This window comes from Ochotona princeps, chromosome 13 (genome assembly GCF_030435755.1).
Source record: "Ochotona princeps isolate mOchPri1 chromosome 13, mOchPri1.hap1, whole genome shotgun sequence".
NCBI lineage: Eukaryota > Metazoa > Chordata > Mammalia > Lagomorpha > Ochotonidae > Ochotona > Ochotona princeps.
In genome coordinates this window covers 18,271,181-18,293,631 of record NC_080844.1, presented here as the reverse complement: position 1 = coordinate 18,293,631, position 22,451 = coordinate 18,271,181, and the positions used below count along the sequence as shown (strand labels likewise).

The 22,451-nt window shown below is 38.6% G+C and overlaps 1 protein-coding gene across 2 annotated transcripts in view; it reads left to right on the top strand.

The window, feature by feature from the left end:
• A1CF (APOBEC1 complementation factor) overlaps positions 1–22,451 on the top strand; it is a 71,644-nt gene that overhangs the window by 32,359 nt on the left and 16,834 nt on the right. For both annotated transcript variants that reach the window (XM_058671736.1, XM_004583385.3), the window contains exons 3-6: positions 6,131–6,265; positions 7,096–7,226; positions 13,126–13,364; positions 19,431–19,595. In XM_058671736.1, coding sequence (XP_058527719.1) covers positions 6,131–6,265; positions 7,096–7,226; positions 13,126–13,364; positions 19,431–19,595 — 670 coding nt within the window. The remainder of the gene's footprint in view (positions 1–6,130; positions 6,266–7,095; positions 7,227–13,125; positions 13,365–19,430; positions 19,596–22,451) is intronic.

Genomic DNA, 22,451 nt, shown 5'->3' with positions numbered 1-22,451 from the left:
TCGGATCAGGATAGCACCGGCCGTTTCGGTCAACTGGGGAGTGAATCAGTGGACGCAAGATCTTCCTCTCTGTCTCTCCTCCTCTCTGTATATCTACCTTTCCAATAAAATAAATAAATCTTTAAAAAATCTACTACAATCGATACTAAATATATAATAAAGACTCAGCTAATTCATGGAAAAGCAGAATGTAGAAATAATGCATATTTTTCCTGAATATTTGGATACTCCCTCATATTTAATATCCTCAAATAATCTGAACATCATTAAAAAATATACCAAATAGTATTTTCAAGCAATTTAAAATATGGTATTAGCATTGTCTGTCCAATTATCCTATTATTAGTCTCCTAAAAATTATTACCACACAGTCAAGTCTTTCGAGGTTTGATAGTCCCATTCCTTTTCAAATAATTATCCGTGCTGAAGAAATAGCAAGGACTTTATTGTTTTTGTTTTATTTCCTTATTCTCCACACTAAAAACAAAGTGCTTGTGCTAGGCCTTAGGATTACAGAAGTTTAAAATGCAGTACCTGATCTAAAATGCATGCAATATAGATGAGATTTTAAAAAGGAATTTGTTGAAAGTTCAGATGACAGCCTAGGGAGTCTAGAATGACAAACACATGTGGTTACTACAAAATATGAGGATACTTTTCCTATAAAATCCTAAAACTGACTATGCTCTTTGAGCTAAGGAATTAAGAATGTTCATCATAGTAGAATTCATGATTTTTTTAAAAAAATTAAACATATCCTAAATCTCTAATAAGATATAAATGGCCAAATAAAATGTTTTTTTATCAAATTGCAAATCCTTTGAAATCTATTATTTCAAAGAATTTTCTGAGTCATAGAGCAATTTCCAAATTTTAACACTCAGTTAAAATCTGAATACTATACATAAGGCTCGCATTATTTAAAAATATTGTTAATAAAACATTAGGTAATGACAAAATGCAATTTCTAAGTGTAATGTGTGCTTTTTTCGTGATGTTCTGCTTTCTAAACTTTCTGTAATTATCTTTTTTGTGAAGTCTCATAAAGCAGAAAAAATTTCGAAGAATCATCTCATTAAGAGTTAAAATGAGAAATTTTCACAGAGAAAGATTCATTATTGAATCTAGATGATAGGGGTCTGGGTTCATTTAATATAGCGACAGTCTAACTTTACAATCATGCATTTAGGAAATAAGCTCCAGAGAAACACAGTTACAAACCAGGGGTCAGCAGTCCACGGTCCTGGGCCAGCATGGTTAGAGCCTGTTTCTGTAGTCATTTCAGGTTATAAATGGTTTTTACATTTTAAATGAGTGTTTTATTAAAAGCCTAAAATTTCAATTTTCCTTCTACTAGAAAAATTTGCTGATCCAAGCTCTAATCTTTAATTGAGTACTCTTCATTAGAAGTGATTCAACAAACTACAGAAAACTCCTTACATGAATAAATAAACTAAACACAGATTATGATGAATTCCGTGAATATCATAAACCAGGACTATGACCAAGGCTGGAAGTTGACCTTCTTCAGACAGGATAATGTTGGACCCAAGTCAAGACAAAATCAGTATTTCTAGTAGAGGGCAATGCACCTTTACACCTTAACCAAAATGCTGATAGAATTCAGGCTATCATTCTGCAAGCAAGATAAGCATGAGTCTTAATTTCAAACATTCAGTAGATTACAGCAGACAAACAAGAGAAAAAATTGGGCTTCATCTTTCTTTTCTTTACTTGTCAAGCATACATCTGATTTCCTGGGAGCAATGCCCTCAAACAACAGAATAAAAAATACAGCCTGAAATTCCCATTCCTCAAATTTTGCTCTGTATATATTTAACATAGCTTTAATGCAATCATGTGTTTTGATTTTTTTTTCGACAAGTATATATAACAAGTATATGTAACCAATAAGGCACAAAATATCCTCAGATCAATTAGGATACTATTTCTATTCAAGTTAGCAATCTTCCTCCTCTTGCTGTTTGATGTAATATACTTAGTAATTTTAATTGGAGTTATCAAACTGTCAAAGATCGAAGACAAAAAGAGAGGGTTAGTGAGGGATGGTATTGTGTGGAAGTTAAGCCTCCCCTGGGATGTCAGCATCTCACAGCAGTGCTGGTTGAAATCCTGGGTGCTCCTCTTCCAATCCAGCTCCCTGATAATGCACCTGGGACAGCACTGCAAAACTGCCCATGTACTTGGGCCCTTGTGCCCACGTGGGAGACCTTGATAGATTTTGATGCCCCTGACTTTAGCTCAGTTCAACCGTGGCCATTGTAGTCATTTGGAAAGTGAACCAGCAGAAGGGATATCTTTATCTCTTTCTCCTACTTCCTTTCTCTCTCTGTGTAACTCTTTCAAATAAATACATACATTTGTACATATATACATCTTTAAAAAGAGAGAGCTTTTGTAAGTATCAAAGAAGAAGAAGAAGAAGAAGAAGAAGAAAGAACCCCCCTACCCAAAAAATAACAAAAAAAGTTTAAATAAAACATACCCTTTTTGCAGCTAATTTGTGAATGGATAGATTACTAGCCAGGGGCAAGTGGAATAGCTCATTCCCAATGCCAAAGAAAAAAGTGCCAGTACTCTACCTTATCACTAACAAAACTATCCTTCAGAAATGGAGGCAAGGATTTAAAGTATAAAGTTTCCACAAATGTGATCAAAATCAAGTTACTGTCAGTTTAAAACAATCTGTTACAACTCTGTTTATGTTAAGCACCATTGTGACCATAAATCAAAATCCCCTAATAAGTTCACTAAAAATAGAAAATATGTATTAAAATATACTGCTAGAAAAAATCAGGTAACCAAAATCAGTGAAAAGAAGAAAGGAAAAAGGAATCTGAAAAGTAATTAAAAATCAATGAACAAACTGAAGTTAACATGTCCCTTCCTATCAATTATTACTCATAATTAGAGAAATCATTCACAAAGATACAGAGTGGCTGAATAAACTTTTTTTTAAAGTGACAACTCTATGCAGCCTAATGGAAACTGCAGTATCAGAGATTGTATGCAAAAGATTAGGGGAGAAACCTTCTATGCAAATGAAAATAAGCAGGCTGGTATGGCTATACTTAGATCAGATAAAAAATGGATTTTAAAGTAAAAGCTGTAGAGAGAAGAAACTGAAATATTAGATAACAAGGGAATTCAACACAGCAACCAGATACAAATAATACAATATAATTAAGCAACTTTAAGATCCTAGAGTTCACTAAGTTGGCTGAGAGAGAAGCAGATGGAAAAACATGGTGGCAATGACATTTATTTCCAAACACTGCAGAGAAAATCCCAGGACAGAAGAAGGAATTTGGCTTCATGATAACTTGCAGCCTCTGGGTCCTGCTTTCTCTGCTATCACCTGTACTCACCACCAGCTCACAACCCTGTTATCTAAGACTTTGGGCATTCACCAAGTAACAGGGATTCTAATTCTATATACAGAATAGAATGGGAACAGTAGATCATCACAGGCATGCTTCCTAAAGCTTATCACCTCAGTCAGCCACAGGTCAACCTTATAGTAAAGCTCAGAAATGACTTGCTTCTATGGCAAGACATAACTCCTGCACAGTGTGGAAGATTCCAAGGAGAGGGACATCAGAGGGGTTAGGGGAAAGGAAAGAAGGGCAGTTATGGTTGAGCTTTATCTATTTTAAACTTCTTAATTATAAAAATACCAGCAACCCAGAGCCTAATTGTTTTTCTGAGTAGTGGACAGCTATTCTAACCCCAGACTTAACACCCAGAGCTGATTTTAAAGTGGCCCAGACTTCTGCAACCTAGTGGGCAGTTCACACAGCAAGTTTACACCCCTTTCAGGATGTCTGTATAGTGTGGTGACACTGTTAGCAGTAACAGCGGTCAAGAGAGTAAAAGGGAAAAGGAAAAATTGCCTATTTCTTGTCAAATTAGATGAAGCCTTCAAATCAAATCAAAAATTCTGGAAGAGAGTTTGGTTTCTTCAGTCTAAAATGCTGCCAAGTTTGTACTGAATTTATTTTAATGCTCTTTGCTGACAAATGCAGAAATGGACTCAGAGGGAGAACATCACCCAGTGAATATTGGTCTAGACAGGACAGTGATTTGGCAATAGTAATGTATCTCTCCCAGCAATGAATGTGGGATATGCTCTCCTCAAATTTTTGTGTATTAAAATTTTTGTAAGTCAGCATGCAATGTTTGGCTTAGCAATCAAGACTTGCATTCTCTACTGAACAACAGCTCCTGAATCCAGCACTGGCCGTCTAGGCATCCAGGAAGTCAATAAGCAGATTGAAGCTCTTGGTGTCTCTGTTTCTCTGGGCTCCTCAAATAGGTATTTTTTTTTTCACCAAAAGGTTACTAGAAATTGGGAAGGACATGAAATACAGCAAAGTTTCCAATGTTTTGTTTTATAATATAAGCATGAAATATTTCATCTGATTTCTCTAGTACTAGGTAGTACTGTAGGAATGTAGCACAGACAATACAAGAACGTTATAGACACAATTTAGATATTCAGTAAGATGAAAAATACTAAATTGTAGTAAAGCATGATCAGGGCAAGGAAGAATACTTGTTTGTTATCTTTCCTATAATTATTCAAAACGACTTGGTCTAAATTACTAGGAATGTAAGAGCAATCATGACCACAGATCTCATTTAAAGAGTATTTGTGCTATCTTTGTAACTGAGAAAGGCTCAAGTTGGTGTAAAGTGTCATTACACAGTGCTACTATAAGTTGCTACAAATTGATTTTAAATATCAAACACCAATCATATAAGATAGTATGTTCAAACCATTAATGTATGTTTTTAAAATATACTTAGAAAAATCTTGGGAAAAGATGACTGCTATTTGAATACTTCTAAAGATGCACAAATTGGTACCACCGAAGTTTTTTTTTGTTTATATATTTTCTTTTAAGAAAAATCTATTTTTATTGGAAAGTCAGATATAGAGAGGAGGAGAGACAGAAAGGAAGATCTTCTGTCCAATGATTCACTCCACAAGTGGCCACAATGGCCAGACCTGAGCCGATCCAAAGTCAGGAGCATCCTCTGGATCTCCCACATGCATGCAGAATCCCAAGGCTTTGGCCCATCCTCGACTGCTTTCCCAGGCCACAAGCAGGGAGCTGGATGGCAAGTGAGGCCGCTGGGATTAGAACCGGCGCCCATATGGGATCCTGGAGCATGCAAGGAGAGGACTTTACCCACTAGGCCAATGCCAGGCTCCAGTTTTGAATCTTTAAAGTTATAGGATCTTTAACTCCTGAAAAATAAAGATGCCACTAGAGAAAAAAAAATCTAGCATTAAGAAGCACCTCTTCTCATCCTATCAGCTTTGGAGATTGAACTCTATCCCCAGCTTTCCCCAAATTAGCCAGTTTTACTTCTCCAAATGTCAATCTGCATGTGTCTCTCTTTAGAGGACCTTGCTAATCATATGTAACCGCCTCAATCAAGCGGGGAAGAAGGAGCTCATCTAGAATATGCAGCTACATCAAAGATTTAGAGCCGTACCATGCACGTGCTGCATTATCGCCCTTGTTCAACAGCTATATTGTTTCATTATATCAGATATTATCCCCCATCTTCCATATGGAAAATTGGGGATTGGAGAAGTCATTGGCTGCCAAGTCCCACAGCTAGTGAATAATGCAGCCAAGTAGTTCAGCTGGAAGACCCTTGTTGCCACAACACACAGCCTTCAGCTGAAGGCCCAAGGCTTCCGATTTTAAATGATAGTTTGATCCTTTGATGACCAGGCTTTGGCAAGTTTGTAGCATAGGAAAATATGCAACCCCTTCATTTATTAAGGAGACAGATCTCATGTTAAGTCTTCTTACCATAATAAAAATGAATGAGCTTTATCCCATAACCCCATTTATCTAACCATCTCTTGACAATTTTTATAATGCTCATCTCAGGCAAGTATTTAAGTCTCCGAAGCACACAGCCTGGCATATTATTCACATAAAAGACTTTCATTTTTATCTACTGCTATCATTACTTGACAAAGATAAATATATTATTCACTGTAAAAAGAGTTTAAAAAATGATTAAGAAGATTAAACTGAATTATGGTTTTCTTCTCTCCCTTTTATTCCACTCCCCGATTGTGCAGGAAAATGGACAAAGAAAGTACGGTGGCCCCCCACCTGGTTGGGATGCTGCACCCCCGGAAAGAGGCTGTGAAATTTTCATTGGGAAACTTCCCCGGGACCTCTTTGAGGATGAACTCATACCATTATGTGAAAAAGTGAGTCAAGATTTAACATTTAATGCTCCCTTATCTCTCATGGAAAAAAAAAAACAACAAAAATCTCTATTCTCTTTACTGTTTTCACTCTCAGTTTCATCAATAATGGTTTCTTCCCACAGCTATTCCTCAACATGGACAAGCTTAGAACCTTCCCAGCCACTAACAACTGTTCCTTTCCTATGCCTGCCGTGACTCCACTCTGTGTTCCATCACTGATAGTTTGAAGCCCTATTGATAATGTTTTCAAACATACATACATATATACGTGTATGCATATGGTCCTTGCTCAGCCCCTGGAAAGTGCCTGTATTCATTCTGATGAGAGAGCTCAGCTAAGAAACGTTCACCAACATTCCAAATGAGTGTTCCTGGTTTCTGATATCAATGTTAGTGATACAATATGAGCTAATAAAGAACAAACTGTGGAGACCTCAGAGGAAAATATAGAGGGGATGGAAAAATCTATCAAGAAATTGTACTTGTAATGGCAAATTGATTTGAAAGGCTCGAAGACACTGCATTGACTTCCAGATAGCCATGTGACAAGAGGTATTTGCTCTATCAAAACCAGATTCTATTAACCCAAGTGGAAATGTTACTTACATATATTTTCTTCAACTTGACTTTACCCATGGGTCAGGTAACTGATCTACCCCACATGAAAACGCAGAAACCATCCCACACAGAACGCAAATAACAGTATTGACAGAAAGCAGGCTTCATAAAACATTGCAAATGAGTGTATGTGTGTGTATATGTGTGTATTTGTGCCATTAATCTGAAAGTATATGTGTATAAACGTAAATTTTTATTTCTATTGCTTATAGATTGGTAAAATTTATGAAATGAGAATGATGATGGATTTTAATGGTAACAACAGAGGATATGCATTTGTGACATTCTCAAATAAATCAGAAGCCAAGAATGCAATCAAGCAACTCAATAATTATGAAATTAGGTAAGATAATCTCTTCTAGCTTAAAAGTCAATCCAACAATGTATCTGTTTTTCTATCATGATTATTTAATACAGTATATGCCTTCCCAAAAGCCATGTCTGATAAAAAATATTTTTTATTGTTGAGAATATACTTGTTTATTTAACACAGGTTCTATATGACATATCAAACTGCACTGTGAAATGTTGAAACAAAATCCATGAATTTATTCACTTCTTAAATTTGTTCTTGCACTTCCAAAACATTGAAAATGTATCAATGTTCAATCTCCTAGTCTCATAATAAATAAAAAAGTGAGATGATTTAACATAGTATGAGAGAATAAACCCAGGGGTGGGATAAAGTTGTATGAGGAGTTACATTCTCACTTGGTATAGTGAAAAAAAAAAATCTGGGAAAAAGAAGAGGGTCAATCATGACAGCCATAAGGAAGATTGTCCCAGAGAAAGGGAACAGTAAGTGCACAGTTCCTGTAATGAGAACAAGTTTTTTTTTAATTTATGGTACAATTATATAGGGTCTGGGATCTCCACCCCCAAAAACCCCTCCCCCGACTGATTTTCCCCATATTGTTATAATAGTACAGTCCTTCATAACAAGTTACAATTCCATCAGCCTGTTATTTAAGTGTGCCCCGACACTGCTGGTTCAATGCCAGACAGTCCAGCATCCCATTGTCTAGACATGTCCAACAGTTTCATTAGGAGTCCATCTTTGATTTGCAAGTAGGGATGCATATTGCATTGCATCTTCACATCTGAATAAGGCACTTTGTATTGCTCTATCACTATACATTCCGTTAAGGAGCACAAATTTTATATGCTTGGGAGACAGAAAGAGCCCACGTGGCCAGACACAGTGAGGAGGGAAGAATTGAAGTACTACAGGTGGAGAGCCTTGTATTCTATGACAATGATTTTGAATTTTATCCCCATAAAAAGAGGAAATCACATGAGGGTTTTCATCAGATTCATGTTTTTTAAAGCACTGCTCTGTGGGTGCAGAGTGACTGCAGCAAGATGGAGGTTAAGAAGGAGAAGCCATGGAAAGGGCTGCTGCTGCAGCCTGGATCCCGACAAGAGGTGACGGCAGTTAGACAAGCGGGTCAGAAGCAGGGAGTGCAAAGCAGCAGGGGGAAGAGAGCTAAGGTATTCCTTGGCATTTGAACAGACAAGACTACCCAGATGCTAGATTTAAAATGTGAGAAAATTCAGAAGATACCAAATGTTATAGGCCAATTGTTGGTGGATGTGATAGTGCCATTGAGATGCAAATGTCTGGAGAAATTGCTGGAAATAAAAGTTCTGTCTGGGATACTTTACATTAGAGATGCACATTAGACATGCCAGAGGAGACAGTGAGGAAGTAACTGTGTGGAAATAGAATCAGGAGAGAGGTTACCACTGGTTGTACAGTGGAGGAACAGCCACATACAGATGGCATTTAAGGCGAAGAGGATATAATTGAACCTGTGCAATTAATAACTGGTTTCTGTAAAATGGAAGCAGGGATAACTCTATGAAAGTGCTGAGTTCTAAAACCTAGGCTTGGCAAGGGACCCTTTGTAAATCCCTTCTCAGAAAAGTCTTGGGCTGTCTTGGAGGAAGACAGTGCAGCCGATGGGAATCCAGGGCTTTCGGGTCAGTCAGGTCTCGCCAGATCACAGAAGGGACCTTCACCACTGTGGGCCCCAGCCTGCTCATTTACAAAATGGAGGTGACACCCATTTCACAGATATGATTGTGGGGATGCTAAAAAGATTTTAAATGCTTAATCCTGGAGTCAACAAAAAATACATCTTAAATGTATTGGCATAACTGATCAATTCTAACATATATTTCTTCACAGCTATTGAGAATACTTTGACAAGTTAATGGAAAATACATATTATGGAAAGAAATCTGCATGGATTTTAAAAATCACACAAAACCAAATCTACCCTTTAATTCAATTTCCACAGACTAAAGCACACTCTCATTTCCTTTTTAAAATACAGAAGTACCCTACAATTGAGCCTTAAATGAGGAAGGAAAAAAATTCACTGATTTTTTTCCTGGGTCCCACATAAGTCATCCATCATCCTTATAATTCTGTACATATTTCAACTACTGGGTCACGTTTCTTGAACATCTTAGTCTTAGGAATATAAGCTTGGTTTGGCAGCTAGTAGAAGCCTAAGCATTTTCCCCAAGATCAGATTCTAGACCAGGGTCTTAGAGTAAGTAGAAAAAAGGCTCCTCTCTCACAAATGATTGTGCCAACCCAAAAGATCTCTGTGTGGCACGTGGAGATTGTTTGAAGTAGGAATCAGGAGACTGAGTTCCAGCCCTGCATCCTTTGGAGAGAACCCCTTTGATAGCATCACTGGTTTCATCAGTACCTGATGGCACAAAAGGTCAGAAGATCCACCACAGGAGATAAAATACACTCAAATGCACAAAATACCTGATACTATAGCTTCTTAATTACATAATTATATAGATTGGAACATTTTATCTATCATGGAATGCGGACATCCTAACAATAGTGGTCATTCCCAGTTTCTGAGTTGAAATGGATGTAGAGATTGTTGTGTAAAGAACCAACAGGATCTGCTTCATCTACTTAATACATTTTTATTCACTGGCTTCTGTTCAATTTAAAAAAAAAATAGAGTGGGAATAATCTGTCACAATCACTGTTATTCGATAGTATGCTCTGTGAATTTCAGTGTCTCATCTGTAAGAGAGATAAAATGTATCTACCACATGGCGTGATGTGAAAAATGAATGAGGCATGTAAATCTCAGAGCCCGACATACACTATGTGCTCCACGTTTGCTGATGGCTTTGGCAGTGGTAACATAGGAGGAGGAAGAGGAAGCAGGGGATGTGATACGTTTTCAGAAAGTTGGTAGCCAGGACTGCAACAAAAGTTCAGGTTGGATGCCAGAATCAAGGTAAAAACACAGAATGACTAGAACTTGGAAGACAGGGAAAACACGATGTAAAATTCAGACAAACTCATCTATTTTCACGCTGCCCTGAGTCAGTCCAGCCAGCGAGACAGCCTTCCTTACAGGGAAGAAAACAGGCTATAATTTGCTTTTTGCCACCATCTCTCAGGGGATAGATAAAGCTCTTCTCCAGAAAAGACCCATAACTATCCAATCATCCTCCTCATCAAATATTCACAGAATATTGTCGAAGTGTCTGGTTCCTGGAGACTTTAAAACCATGCTCTCAGCTTTCGAGAGGTGGCTCTTTGTCTCCGAGCAATTCTGGGAAAAGTGCCTGACCAACCACACACATTTAAAAATAGGATATGGAAACCCCAGGCTCCTCCTGCTGGTAATTGCTACATGATAGGCACCCATCTAGCCAAGATAATACAATTTCTAAATAAGTACTAGCTTGGAAGAGAGGGCTCCTTTGTTTGCTGTTAAATGAAGGTTAAAAACAATAATAAACTGAAAGTTCTCTTTATCACCCCCCCCCAAATGTGCATCGCTTTGTCAGTGCTAAGCAGCTGAGATGGCCTGTTGGTGGTCTGACTTTCGGCCTTGCTTCTTCAGGAAAGCAGATAACCAAGACAGTGGCTCAGTCCTCATCCAGTGTCACATAATAACCAAGAGCCGCAGACTCCAAGGAAAGTAGATTCATCTCCCACTCACCTTTAATTCTTGACAAGTGAATGGTTTCTGTTAAGGGTTCTTCACTCATTTTTGATAACAGTGTGTAATTACAAAAATCAGAAGCCTAATATTCAACACATGTAAAACAACAGGAAACACAAACTAATAAAAGTTAAAATCATTACAGCAAAACCCCAAAACCCAAAGATAACAACTGTGTTTATATTTTATTATCTATTTTCTATATATTTGAAATCAAAATGACCCTCTTGCATACTTATCTATTTAACCCTACAACCTTTATGAACTATTTTTGACCAAAAAAATTATCCTTTAACATTTACATTTTTAAAGACTCACAGTGTCCTATGTCTTAAAGACTCTTTTGTTGTTTGCCACTGATTCTGTCCTTAGCAGTTCTGTCTACCCACAGGGACATTTAGAAAGATGAGAGGCAGTTTTGTGGGTAGCTATTGGTCCTTAAGTAGACAAGAATCAAAGACAATAAACATGCTACACTCTGTAGTACAAATGATCCAGTCTCAGGGTCAATAACATCTCATTTAAGATACATTAAACCAGTTCATGGGAGGTATTATGCTCATTTCCAATTTGGGTGCTATATTAAACAGCTTTGTTAGCTTTTGTTGTCACAAACCCAAAAAGCCAGACACAGTAAGCCACAGAGGAGGTCTTTATTCCACACAGAAGGTAGCCGTGGGAAGGAGAGAACAGAGAGTGAGTCTGATGGGTTGCTCCCTAGCTGGTGGGGGACAGCCTGGAACTACTTCCACATGGCAGGGTGACCCATGAGGGAAATGGCCACCCAGGGTACACAGCACTGGGCTTTATACATTATAGGTGTGGGGGGTGGGGAAGGTGGCAGATCCTCAGTTTGCATACGATTGTGATGTGTCACCATGGCGGGTGTTGATCTTTTCAAACATTCCTGGATGGAGTGTCTGCTTGACCTTGGCAAAGATAACGATGAGACTATTAAAGCTCTCTTCTGTTATTTGTGGTCAGAGGGAGGCAGGAAAGAGAGGTAGCACCAGGACTCTGTCTGCTGCTTTGTGTTCCAAGGTTACCAGATGTTCCTGGCTTGTGATAAGTTTCCTTATCCTCTGATATACTCAGCTCCTTCAGGAGTCACTTCTGCTTGGCCCAAAACATATGAATGTCCTAAGGACACATTTCAGACAGGAGCACGACTGGTTAAATTTTATGGATACCTAAAGACTTTTGATATATTTTGCCCAAAATTCACCAGAATAGATTGGCCAGGCTCTATTCTGCCAATTGCAGTAAACTTGCAGTAGTAATTTCTCACAGGCAGCCCCTGTACAGGGGATAAATGGGAACTGAGTCCCCAGAATCTAGTTTTTGTCTCTAAAATCTGTAAGTTATTAAGAAAGTCATTTAATTTCTGGAAGTCCTAAGCCCTCCATCTATAAAACATAAATAACAGGCAAGTTACCTGTCCATTTCACAGGCTGCTTGGGTAATCCAAATAGATCATGTAAACAACTATTCAAATACAAAGGACTACTTTTAAAATTAATCATATTAGAACAAAATTTTCCTTTAGCTAGAAAAGAAAAGAATATCCCAAAGTTTGTAAAAGCAGAAGCCTTCAGGGCCAGGCAGGTGGAATATAAGCCAGGTGATGAGGCCTCAGCGGACATGTGTCAGGGAATGGTGAGGTTGGACAGTAACTGGCAAACTCACATCTGGTGAAAAGAGCAGATGCTATTCGGCTTTATACATTGTTTTTTCCTTTATAAACATAGAACCTTGGCAGGTCTTTGGCCTAGTAGTTAAGGAGCTGGTGAAGATGCCCCCAGCCCACATCAGAGTGCTCAGGTTTGACGCCTGCCCTGGCTCCTGACCCACCTTTCTGCTAGTACCAACAGCGGGGGAGGTCCCTGTATTTGGATTCCTGCCACCCGTGTAAGGGATCTACGTTGACTGCTTGATTCCCAGCATCAGGGTCCCTTGCCCCTGGCCATTGTCAATGTTTAGGGAGTGAAACAGCACATAGGACTAACTCTCTCTAACCATCGGTATCCAGGTATCTAATTTTCAAATTAAAAAAAAAAAATAAAATAAAAACAGAGCCTATGTCAACACATCTTCTGATCTCTCAAAAAATGCCACAGCTTTGGGATGCACCAAACATCCAGTACTGTGCAGCATATCTGGACCGAAGTGATATGTCTTCAACCTTTGCCTTACAGCTGTATCACACAGGGATTCTCATCCATCAAATGCCTGCTCTTTCTGCAGAAACGGGCGTCTCTTAGGGGTTTGTGCCAGTGTGGACAACTGTCGATTGTTTGTCGGAGGAATCCCAAAAGCCAAAAAGAGAGACGAAATCTTATCAGAGATGAAGAAGGTCACTGAAGGAGTTGTTGATGTCATTGTTTACCCAAGTGCTGCGGATAAGACCAAAAACCGGGGCTTTGCCTTTGTGGAGTATGAGAGTCACCGGGCAGCAGCTATGGCCAGGAGGAAACTACTACCAGGTCAGCAGCCCTGTCCTGCCAGATCCGACTGCTCCCCGCCAGCCTGGCGGCCCCAGGCTGAGGCGATGTTAGCAGCGATGCCAAGTACTTTATGCCCTTCTGTTTTCTCACTCTGCATCTTTGGCAGGTTGTGTTTTAAAACTCTTCCTCTTTCTTACTGATTCAGTCTTTTAAGGCTTCACAACCCAGGTTTTGAAGAAATAACCATTCCATGCACTGAGCCTGAGTTATATACAGGGCAGAAACCCAAAAGGTTAAGCCACCGCAATCCTTCAATGAATATTTAAAGTGAATAAACCTCTTAAAATTAAATGTATCCATCATGATTATTATGTGTAGACTTTATCAAGAGGCTTATTAGAAGCAGGGTATATTATCCATTAAGAAGCAGAAATAATAAAACTGAAATTATACATTATCTCAATGACAATTAAGGGATATACTTTTAATATGACTCTCATGTGTGATAATTTCTGTCTAATTTAGGAGAAGAGAAATAACAGCTCTTCTTTGAAGGGCTCCTCTGTTAAATGCTACAAGGACATGTCTGGTCTCATTTGAGCAAAAAACATCTATTCCTCGGTTCAAATGACTTCACTAAGACACAGTCTCGGTCAGAACAACTTAGGAGAAATTATTTCATGAAAGTTCATGGCTCAATATAAAATAGTAAAGCTTAACACAATGTTGCCTACTAAAATGAATTACTATGGAAGTAAGAGGATTTTAAGAATGACAGACTAACTGCATTGGAATCAATTTCCCTCATGAAAATCACAGAGAACCACAAAATACAAAAAACAACAAAGGCACCAAAATATTCAGAGTTACCTTGCCTTTGCATTTATCCTTAAAATGAAGCAACTAATATAGGACTAGCCCCTGGAATTTTTCAAGATTTTGGAGATGGATTTTGAGGTTGGGGAAGATGTCCTAATAATATTTTCATAAGTCAGCCCCAGGTGAAAAATTATGAGATAGCTCCAAAAAATTGCTCCATTTATTACAGAGGTGAATATTTTTGATGCTGAAGCTGCCATTCTCTGTTTCTTCTTTGAGTACTTCCTAGTGGTCAGATCATCTGACTCACAGGCCCAGAGACAGACACCCAGAAACTGATCACAGGACATAGCAGTCTGCTGGTTTCCTAGACTTCATATTTTATCTTCCTCAATTTTCTCTCAGTACCAACACTTGTGCCACTGAAGACCCTTGCCTCCAGTTCTCATGCCACCATCCTAATCTAAATCTTACATTGTTTTTAAAATTCCTAATAATTTTCCCAGCACTGTTCTTTCACATACCCCACCATCTGCCTGCTCTATTCTGTACATGATCACCTGAGTAATGTCTCTAAAATGTTATCAACCTTCTAACAACTTCTTGCAAACAGTAGGCAGGTTGCATGGTGTCATTCACTCGCCAGTGTAGTAATATTCACCTGGGAGTTGGCATTGTAGTGTAACATTAAATCCCTGTCTGCAAATGCCAGCATTCCATAGGGCCACCAGTTGGAGTCAGCTGCCCCACTTCCAATCCAGCTCCCTGGTCATACAGCTGGGAAAGCAGTGGAAAATGGTGCAAGTGTTTGGGCCCTTACACCATCATGAGACACTTGGAAGAAATTTCTGCTCTTGTCTTTGGCCTGACCCTATCCTGGCCATTGTGGTCACTGCGGAAGTGAATCAGTGGATGGAATAGCTCCATCTCTCACTCTCCTTCTCTCCTTCTCTAACTCTGCCTTTCAAATGAATAAAACAAATCTTAAAAAAAAAAAAACTTCATCCACTCTTAGTTGCATGAGAGAAGAACTTCATCTCTGAGCTTATTATTCAAAACCTTTTATTCAGGCCCCCACTACTTTATGACCACTTTTGCTAACTTAGAGTCTTTCCCTTCCCCCAAAAAATCCTTTCTGGGGCTGGCATTTGTGGCTCAGCAAGTTAAGCTGCTGCTTGATGACAGCTGTATCTCACAATAGAATGCTAGTTGGAGACCTGGTGGCTTTGTTTCTGATCCACTTCCCTACTCATGTATCTGGGAAAACAGCATAAGCTGTCCCAAGTATTTGGAACCTCTGCCACCTATATAAGTGACTAGGGTGGAAATTTTGGTTTAACTCAGCTCAAGCCATTGCAGCCATTTGGAAAGTGAGCCAATGCATGGAAACACGCCTCCTTCTGCCTTTCAAAAAGCAATGAATCGTGGGGCAGGGTGTGGAGGGGGGGACCTCTCCTAGCTGTCAGGACAGACTCTTTACTATGCTAGATACCACCACATGGATATCATCATGCTTTATCCTAACACTGTGTCCACTGCTTGAAAGATCTGCCCCTCCTTCCCCCAGCTCAGCCACCACCTACTCGTGAACCCACTGCCAGTCTTCTCCAGTCCACATTGATCACATTCATCCCTCAGCACAATGAAAGACATAAGATCAACAGTGCTTCCAGAGCCTGGCCCGTGTGAAGCTGGAGATCTGATCAGAGCCCACACAAATGCACCCACTGTGAGAGATGCTGTCTTTCCAGGAGTTGAGCCTCCATGCAATTAAGTTGGCTTCTCTGGGGTTTAGAGACACAGTGCTGATGTTTTAAGCTTTCCAGACAATTCCCTTCTTTAGCCAGACTTCATGACCCATTGCTAAACCTATCAGCTAATGATGCTGGGCATTCACCTGCATGGACGTGAACAGGAACACCAGGGGATACTCAGTAAGCATTTATGAAGTGTCTACAACATATACTGCTCTCTTCTAACTTGCATGAGAGATTTACTTTAAAAAAAGAATAATAGGAAATCATGGCATCAGAAAGTTCATGTTACAATCCAGGAAGCTACTCATACAAGAACACAAATCACAAATAGAGAGGATATATTAAAAGAATATATTATTGAGTCATCATTTAAAAGTAATAAACTAAGTTCTGTATCTACATCATTGTCTTCTGTCTTTACAACCATATTAGGTGCTGTCTTTCTCTTGATTTCCCAGATAATGAAGGCAATGTTTTGTTTGCAAGGATATGTTCTCTAGCCATGATCATGACTCAGATGTCTAAACAAGTGTTCTCAAATCACTCTGTATCACTGGCTTTCAGCACATACTTTCAAAGTGTTTCTAGAAAGAAATTTGGTGACAATGCTTCTCAGGCTGCCTCTTATTTCTGTTCTTTCCAACCATTTACAGCTCATCAGCCCTGTGTTTTGACAGTCCTGGGCTGGGAAGGCAAAAGCTAAAGCACTGCTATGCAGCCTTGACTCCATGTGCATTAGAATAAACAGAGAAGCTTTGAAAATTTCTGAAGCCCAAACCCCTTCCATCATCACTGTGAGAAACAGTCCAGGAATCAGCCATGAGCTGGGAAATCCTTATTAACCTGCTCACTGGAAAAAATTAAATATCCTGAAGTATAACATTTGCTTGTTTTCAAAGTATTGATACTTTCACTGTGGCTTATTCAAGTATCAATGTGGTAAGAACTGTATCACAGAATCCTGAATGTACCTTTATTAATTTACCTGTTGATGGACCTTCAGGCTGATTCCATGTCTTAGCTACTATGAATAATGCTTCAGTGAACAGGGGGGAGTGATAAGTTTATTTTATTTTCTATTGTCATAGATTCAGTGGTAAAAATGTTGGATTACATCGTGATTTTACTTCTAGTTTTTTGAGAAAGCTTCCTAATGTTTTCCATAATTGCTACACTAATTAACATTCACACAGTGCACAAGGGTTCTTTTTCTTTAAATCCTTATCAACACTTATTTTTGTCTTTTTGATTCTGCCCAGTGTGAGGTAATAGTATACTGTAGTTTTAATTTGCATTTTTCTGACAGTGATGTTGAGCAGATATTCACGTACCCATCAATCATTCATGCGTTCATTTAGAAATGCCTTGTCTCTTCAACTGTTTTCTTTTTCTGCAAATCATTTTGTTTACTATAATCCAGTGAATTTCTGTTTCTGCTTGTGTTGCCTGTGTTTTTAAGACCATAAGTTTAAAAAAAATTGCTAAGACCAATGTGAAAAAACTTCACCCTGTTTTCTTGCAGTTATTTCAGAGTTTCAAGGTTTATATTTAAACCTTTGGTCCACTTTGAATTGATTTTCACAACAAGTATGAAATAAGATTCAATTTTTATTTATCTGCACGTAAGAGATCCCATTTCCCAACACGTTTTATTTGAGACTTTTCCTCTGCTTCCCATGTTCTTGGCAACTATTTGAAAGACCAGTTAACTGTCAGTTCATGTTGCTGTGATAGATACACCATTGAAGTTTGTAAGTTTGCTTCATACACTACAACTTCACTTATTTGATTGTAATAGAACACTGTTTAGCCCTTAATGACTAGTAAATTCTGTCATTTGTGAAAATATGAACATTGTGGGCATTATGATAATAGTCAAACACAGAAAGACAAACACTGCCTGAATTCACTCACATGAAGAATCTGAAAAAGCTGATTTCATAGAGGCAGAGTATAATGGTATTTGCCAATACACAGGTTGAGGAAAACAGAGACACTATGCCAAAGGGTACAAACGTCCAGTTAGAATAAAATTACTGGAGACAAACTTTACAGGTCTCTGAACAGAGTTAGTGATGAGGTTTTAGACACATGACACAGCTAAGAGTGTCCTAAGTGTTCTTACCACAAAAATAAGTGTGTGAAGTGATGGATATGTTAATTAACTTCATTTTATCATTTTAAAATGACCAAAACATTATAGTGCACATGATAAACATATACAATATTTATTATTACATATTAACAAAGTGGAAAAGAAAAATCTGAAAACGTAAGTCTATTCTTACATATCAATGTGAAACTTGCTTTGGCATACTAAAGCTCTGCTTATGCGAAACAACCAAAGGGGTACAGAAACCAGTTACCTAGAAGCTTTACAGTACCGGGATAAAAAAAATTCTACTAAGGTATACAAAGAGGAAAGGGATATCAGGGTTGGGGGAAAGAGTAGGATGATGACACAAGGGAAAGAAAGAGAAGGAAGAGAATCCTGAATGAAACTAGCCCTGGGAAGCAATGTAGAACCAGACATGGCAACTGTGGTAGCAAGTCTGCCGCTGTGCAATCCACTAACTCATTAGGATAGGATGTGTCTGTCCTTCACTTGGGTTTTGGAATGCCAATGCACAGTTGCCTTCATTCACAGCTGTTGAAGGAATAAAAACGACGCATACTGATCAAAAACAATTGCCTCCCATGTGTAATAATTGAGCACTGCATGTGTCTGATTTTATTCTCTCAAGCTTTGTGTTGCTCGCAGGATGTAGCTTGTTCTCAAACAACTAATATAAAAAGTGGAAAATCACTTCTGTTGAAGTGAACTCATTCCTCTCCTTACAGGATTAGTGTGGAAAGTAATTGCTGTAACATATAGGGAACACATAATGCAATAATATAGGACTATAAAAATCTATATGTGGTCATAGCAGCTATCTTTTCAGCAACAGTTAAATTTCACATCGTGCCCACTGCTATTCTTCATCCATCTTCTTAACTGGCCTGACACGGGATTAAGAGGGAATAAGGTTGATGCAGATAATGACCAAGGCCAAGGAACAGAGGAGTGATGTCTGAGCTCTCTCCATCCTTGTGCTCTCAGTGGTGGTGCCTAACCAACACCATAACAGATTCAACTGCAGTGACCTTTGTATTACTTCATGGGATCAGCACTATATCTGAACCCCAAATTCATTCCTCGTCCTTCTCCCTTTTGCAATCTCACTTGGAACAATGACCTTCACAATCTGAGAGCCAAACATGGCCACTGCTAACTCTCTTCTGCTCCATTTCAAATCACATCCTACTTCCTTTCTACACAACTACTGCAAGAAACCTCTAGTCACACAGAACTCCCTTTTAGCCAAGTCTTAGATTTGTTCTCTATATCTCTTAAAATCAATAATCACCCTTTTTATTGATGTGGATTTTTCAAGATCTCAAGGGTCAGGTCAATTTAAAAATCCATCAGTATGAACTGAGATGTTCTAATGTATACATAATTCATTATATCTGTTACTATTTTCAACAGGAAGGATTCAATTATGGGGACATCCGATCGCAGTAGACTGGGCAGAACCAGAAGTGGAAGTTGATGAAGACACAATGTCTTCAGTGAAAATCCTGTACGTAAGAAACCTTATGCTATCTACCTCAGAAGAGACCATCGAAAAGGAATTCAACAATATTAAACCAGGTAGGAAATGTATGTAAGACATATTCCACAAGCACTGATGATGGAAATGGCCTCCCAGAACTCTAATAGACTTTTATTTAGCGCTTTATCATTCTTGCATGCAGATTTCTCAAATAATATTTCTATGTATTATAAATACAGGCATTTGGCACTACAACACTAATCAATGTGATAATTGTACACTTATCTGGGGGATTATTTAATAAACATGTATTTGGTCCATAAAGTATAAATTCTATGAATTCTGTTTCTATCATGTTTTTTGTATTTCTCAGGACTCAGGCCTTGGCCTGGCAGATAATAATTGATTAATAATATTTACTGTATTAATATTTACTGTATTCATAAATGCAAGGTCTTAACTTTAGGTCTAATAGAGTTTCTCAGTCTTACTATTGGCTTTTGAAAATAGATTATTCTTTGCTGTGGGGTTGGTCCACTAGATCGCATGAAGGCCAGTAGCATGCTAGCATCATTCCCATTAGAAATCAGTAGCAACTGCCAGGTTGTCACAATCAAATATGTCATCAAACAATGCAAACTGCGAGGTACTTAAAAAGGACATGGTAAATGGAATTAGATGCTTTGTTCCAAAATTTTAAAACTTGTGTAGTTTTTTCATAGCATTGATTTTTTTTTTTTTAGTGTTTCAGTTTTCATGATAGTTTCATAGGCTCAGGGATTTTTTCTGCCATCCTCTCCATTCCTCCTCCACCCCCTACTGTTTTCCCATATTATTATCATAGTACAGTTCTTCAGCAACAGCTACAAGTCCATAATTCTGCTATTGGAGTGTATCACAGCATTGGTACACACAACGGTAAAAAGTTGAGCATCCTATTGTTAAGATATATTTAACAGTGTCACTGAGAGGCTGTCTTTTATTTAGGAGTAGAAATGGATACTGCAATGTGTCATCATTTCTTGGTGTATAATATTCATTTCTATGAACTTTCAAAAACTCCAACATAGGCAATTTTCAAAAAAAAAATTCTGCACCAATAAAGCTTTCTTTTTAATCCAATTTCTCTGTGAATGTTTTGAAGTTCCCTATCATGTCCTAAGGGTGGCAAGACTGACTCCAGTGGAGAACCACTGGTCTAATGTTTGTGACCCTAGGCACATTAGCAAGGAGGTGGCAATTAATCCTAGGAAATGCACTTCGGTGAAGAGTATGGGGACAGGGTGGAAGGAAATACTCAGTTGCTACTCATCCTGTCAGTAGTTTTCCACCTCTTTCTTTTCCAAATGAAAGGAATAGCCCTGAGACGGGGGAAGCATCAGAAGCAGTGTCACCTCAGAACATCAATTATTTGTTGGAATCAATGAACTATCAGAATAGTTAATTATCACCACAATAATTATTAGTAGCTGTTACTGTTAAAACGGTTCTAAGCCAAATCAATCTGTTATCACCAAATTATACAATATGAAAACAATTTCTTTATTACGAGAGTTTTGAGCGTTTAGTCCTTTAGTATAAACATTTCTCCACATGAGTCTGGTGTTTGGTAGAGCAGTTCAGATGCCATCAGAGATTCCCACATCCAATATGGAGTATCTGGCTTCAGTCTCAACTCCTCTACCTCCAATCTAGCTTCCTGCTGCTGTGTACCCTGGCAAGCAGTAGCTGATGGCTCAAACTCTTGGGTTCCTGCCACCTGATTGAGTTCCAGACTTTTGGGTTTAGCCTGGCCTACTGCTAGTGCAATCGTTTAGGGTAGGTATGAGGCAATGGGTCTTTGTCACTTTGCCTTTAAAATAATGTATAATATTTAATATAGTCTTATATATAATTCCATCACCCTCTCATCCATTGTATTGATTTTTGCCTTTCCTTTTCTGCTCTCCTAGGAGGAATGATATTTGTTATATTTTTTCAGAATTTATTTATTGATCTGAAATGCAGAGTGACACAGAAAGAGATATAGAGAAAAAGAAGTCTTCCATCTGCTGATTCATGCTTAAAATGGCCAAAACAAATGTTCTGGGCAAGGTCAAAGCCAGAAGCCAAAGACATCATCCTAGTGGTTATTCTCCTCTGCCTTCACTGGCACATTAGCAAGAAGCTGGATTTGAGGCTGAGTAGCAGGAACTCAAACTAACACCCTGATATGGAACACTAGCACTATCAGTTGCAGGTTAGCCTACAATAACACAACTCTGGTCCCATTACTTCATATTTTTATCTAAATAAAACTACCTCTTTCAAGAAAGGACTAAAGTGGGAAACTCCTAACAAGCTGCTTCATTTTATACTCACAGAGTATCAACTTCCCCAATCGGTAAATTGGCATAACAGAAACCTGTGCCCAGACACTGTTTATTATAATGAAAATAACTGATGCTAGATAGATTTCCTCTCTTTTTTCTTCTGAGCCTAAAGTATATGCAGTAATGGTGTAGTGCATTCTAACACTGGAGACAAAACTCTTCAGATTCTGTAATGTGTGGCTTCCTCTTTTGGATACTCTGCAAATAAATGTGAATTATAAGGCTGAACAACGAACAGGCATCAGCTGCACTAAGAAAGCAAAGTCAAAACTAATGAGTTAATTTTCTAATGAAAAGGACACATTGTGGGCCTGGCATAATGTCTCAATTGGCCAATCCTCCCCTTGTATGCAACAGAATCCCATATGGGCACCACTTTCTGTCCCAGCTGCTCCACTTCCCATCCAACTTCCTGTCTGTGGCCTGGGAAAGCAGTGGAGGATGGTCCAAAGCCTTGGGACCCTGCACCCATGTGGGAGACCTGGAAGAAGCTCCTGGCTTCAGATCAGCTCAGCTCAGTTCTGGCTGTTGCAGCCATTTGTGGAGTGAGCTAGTAAATAGAAGATCTTTATGTCTCTCCTT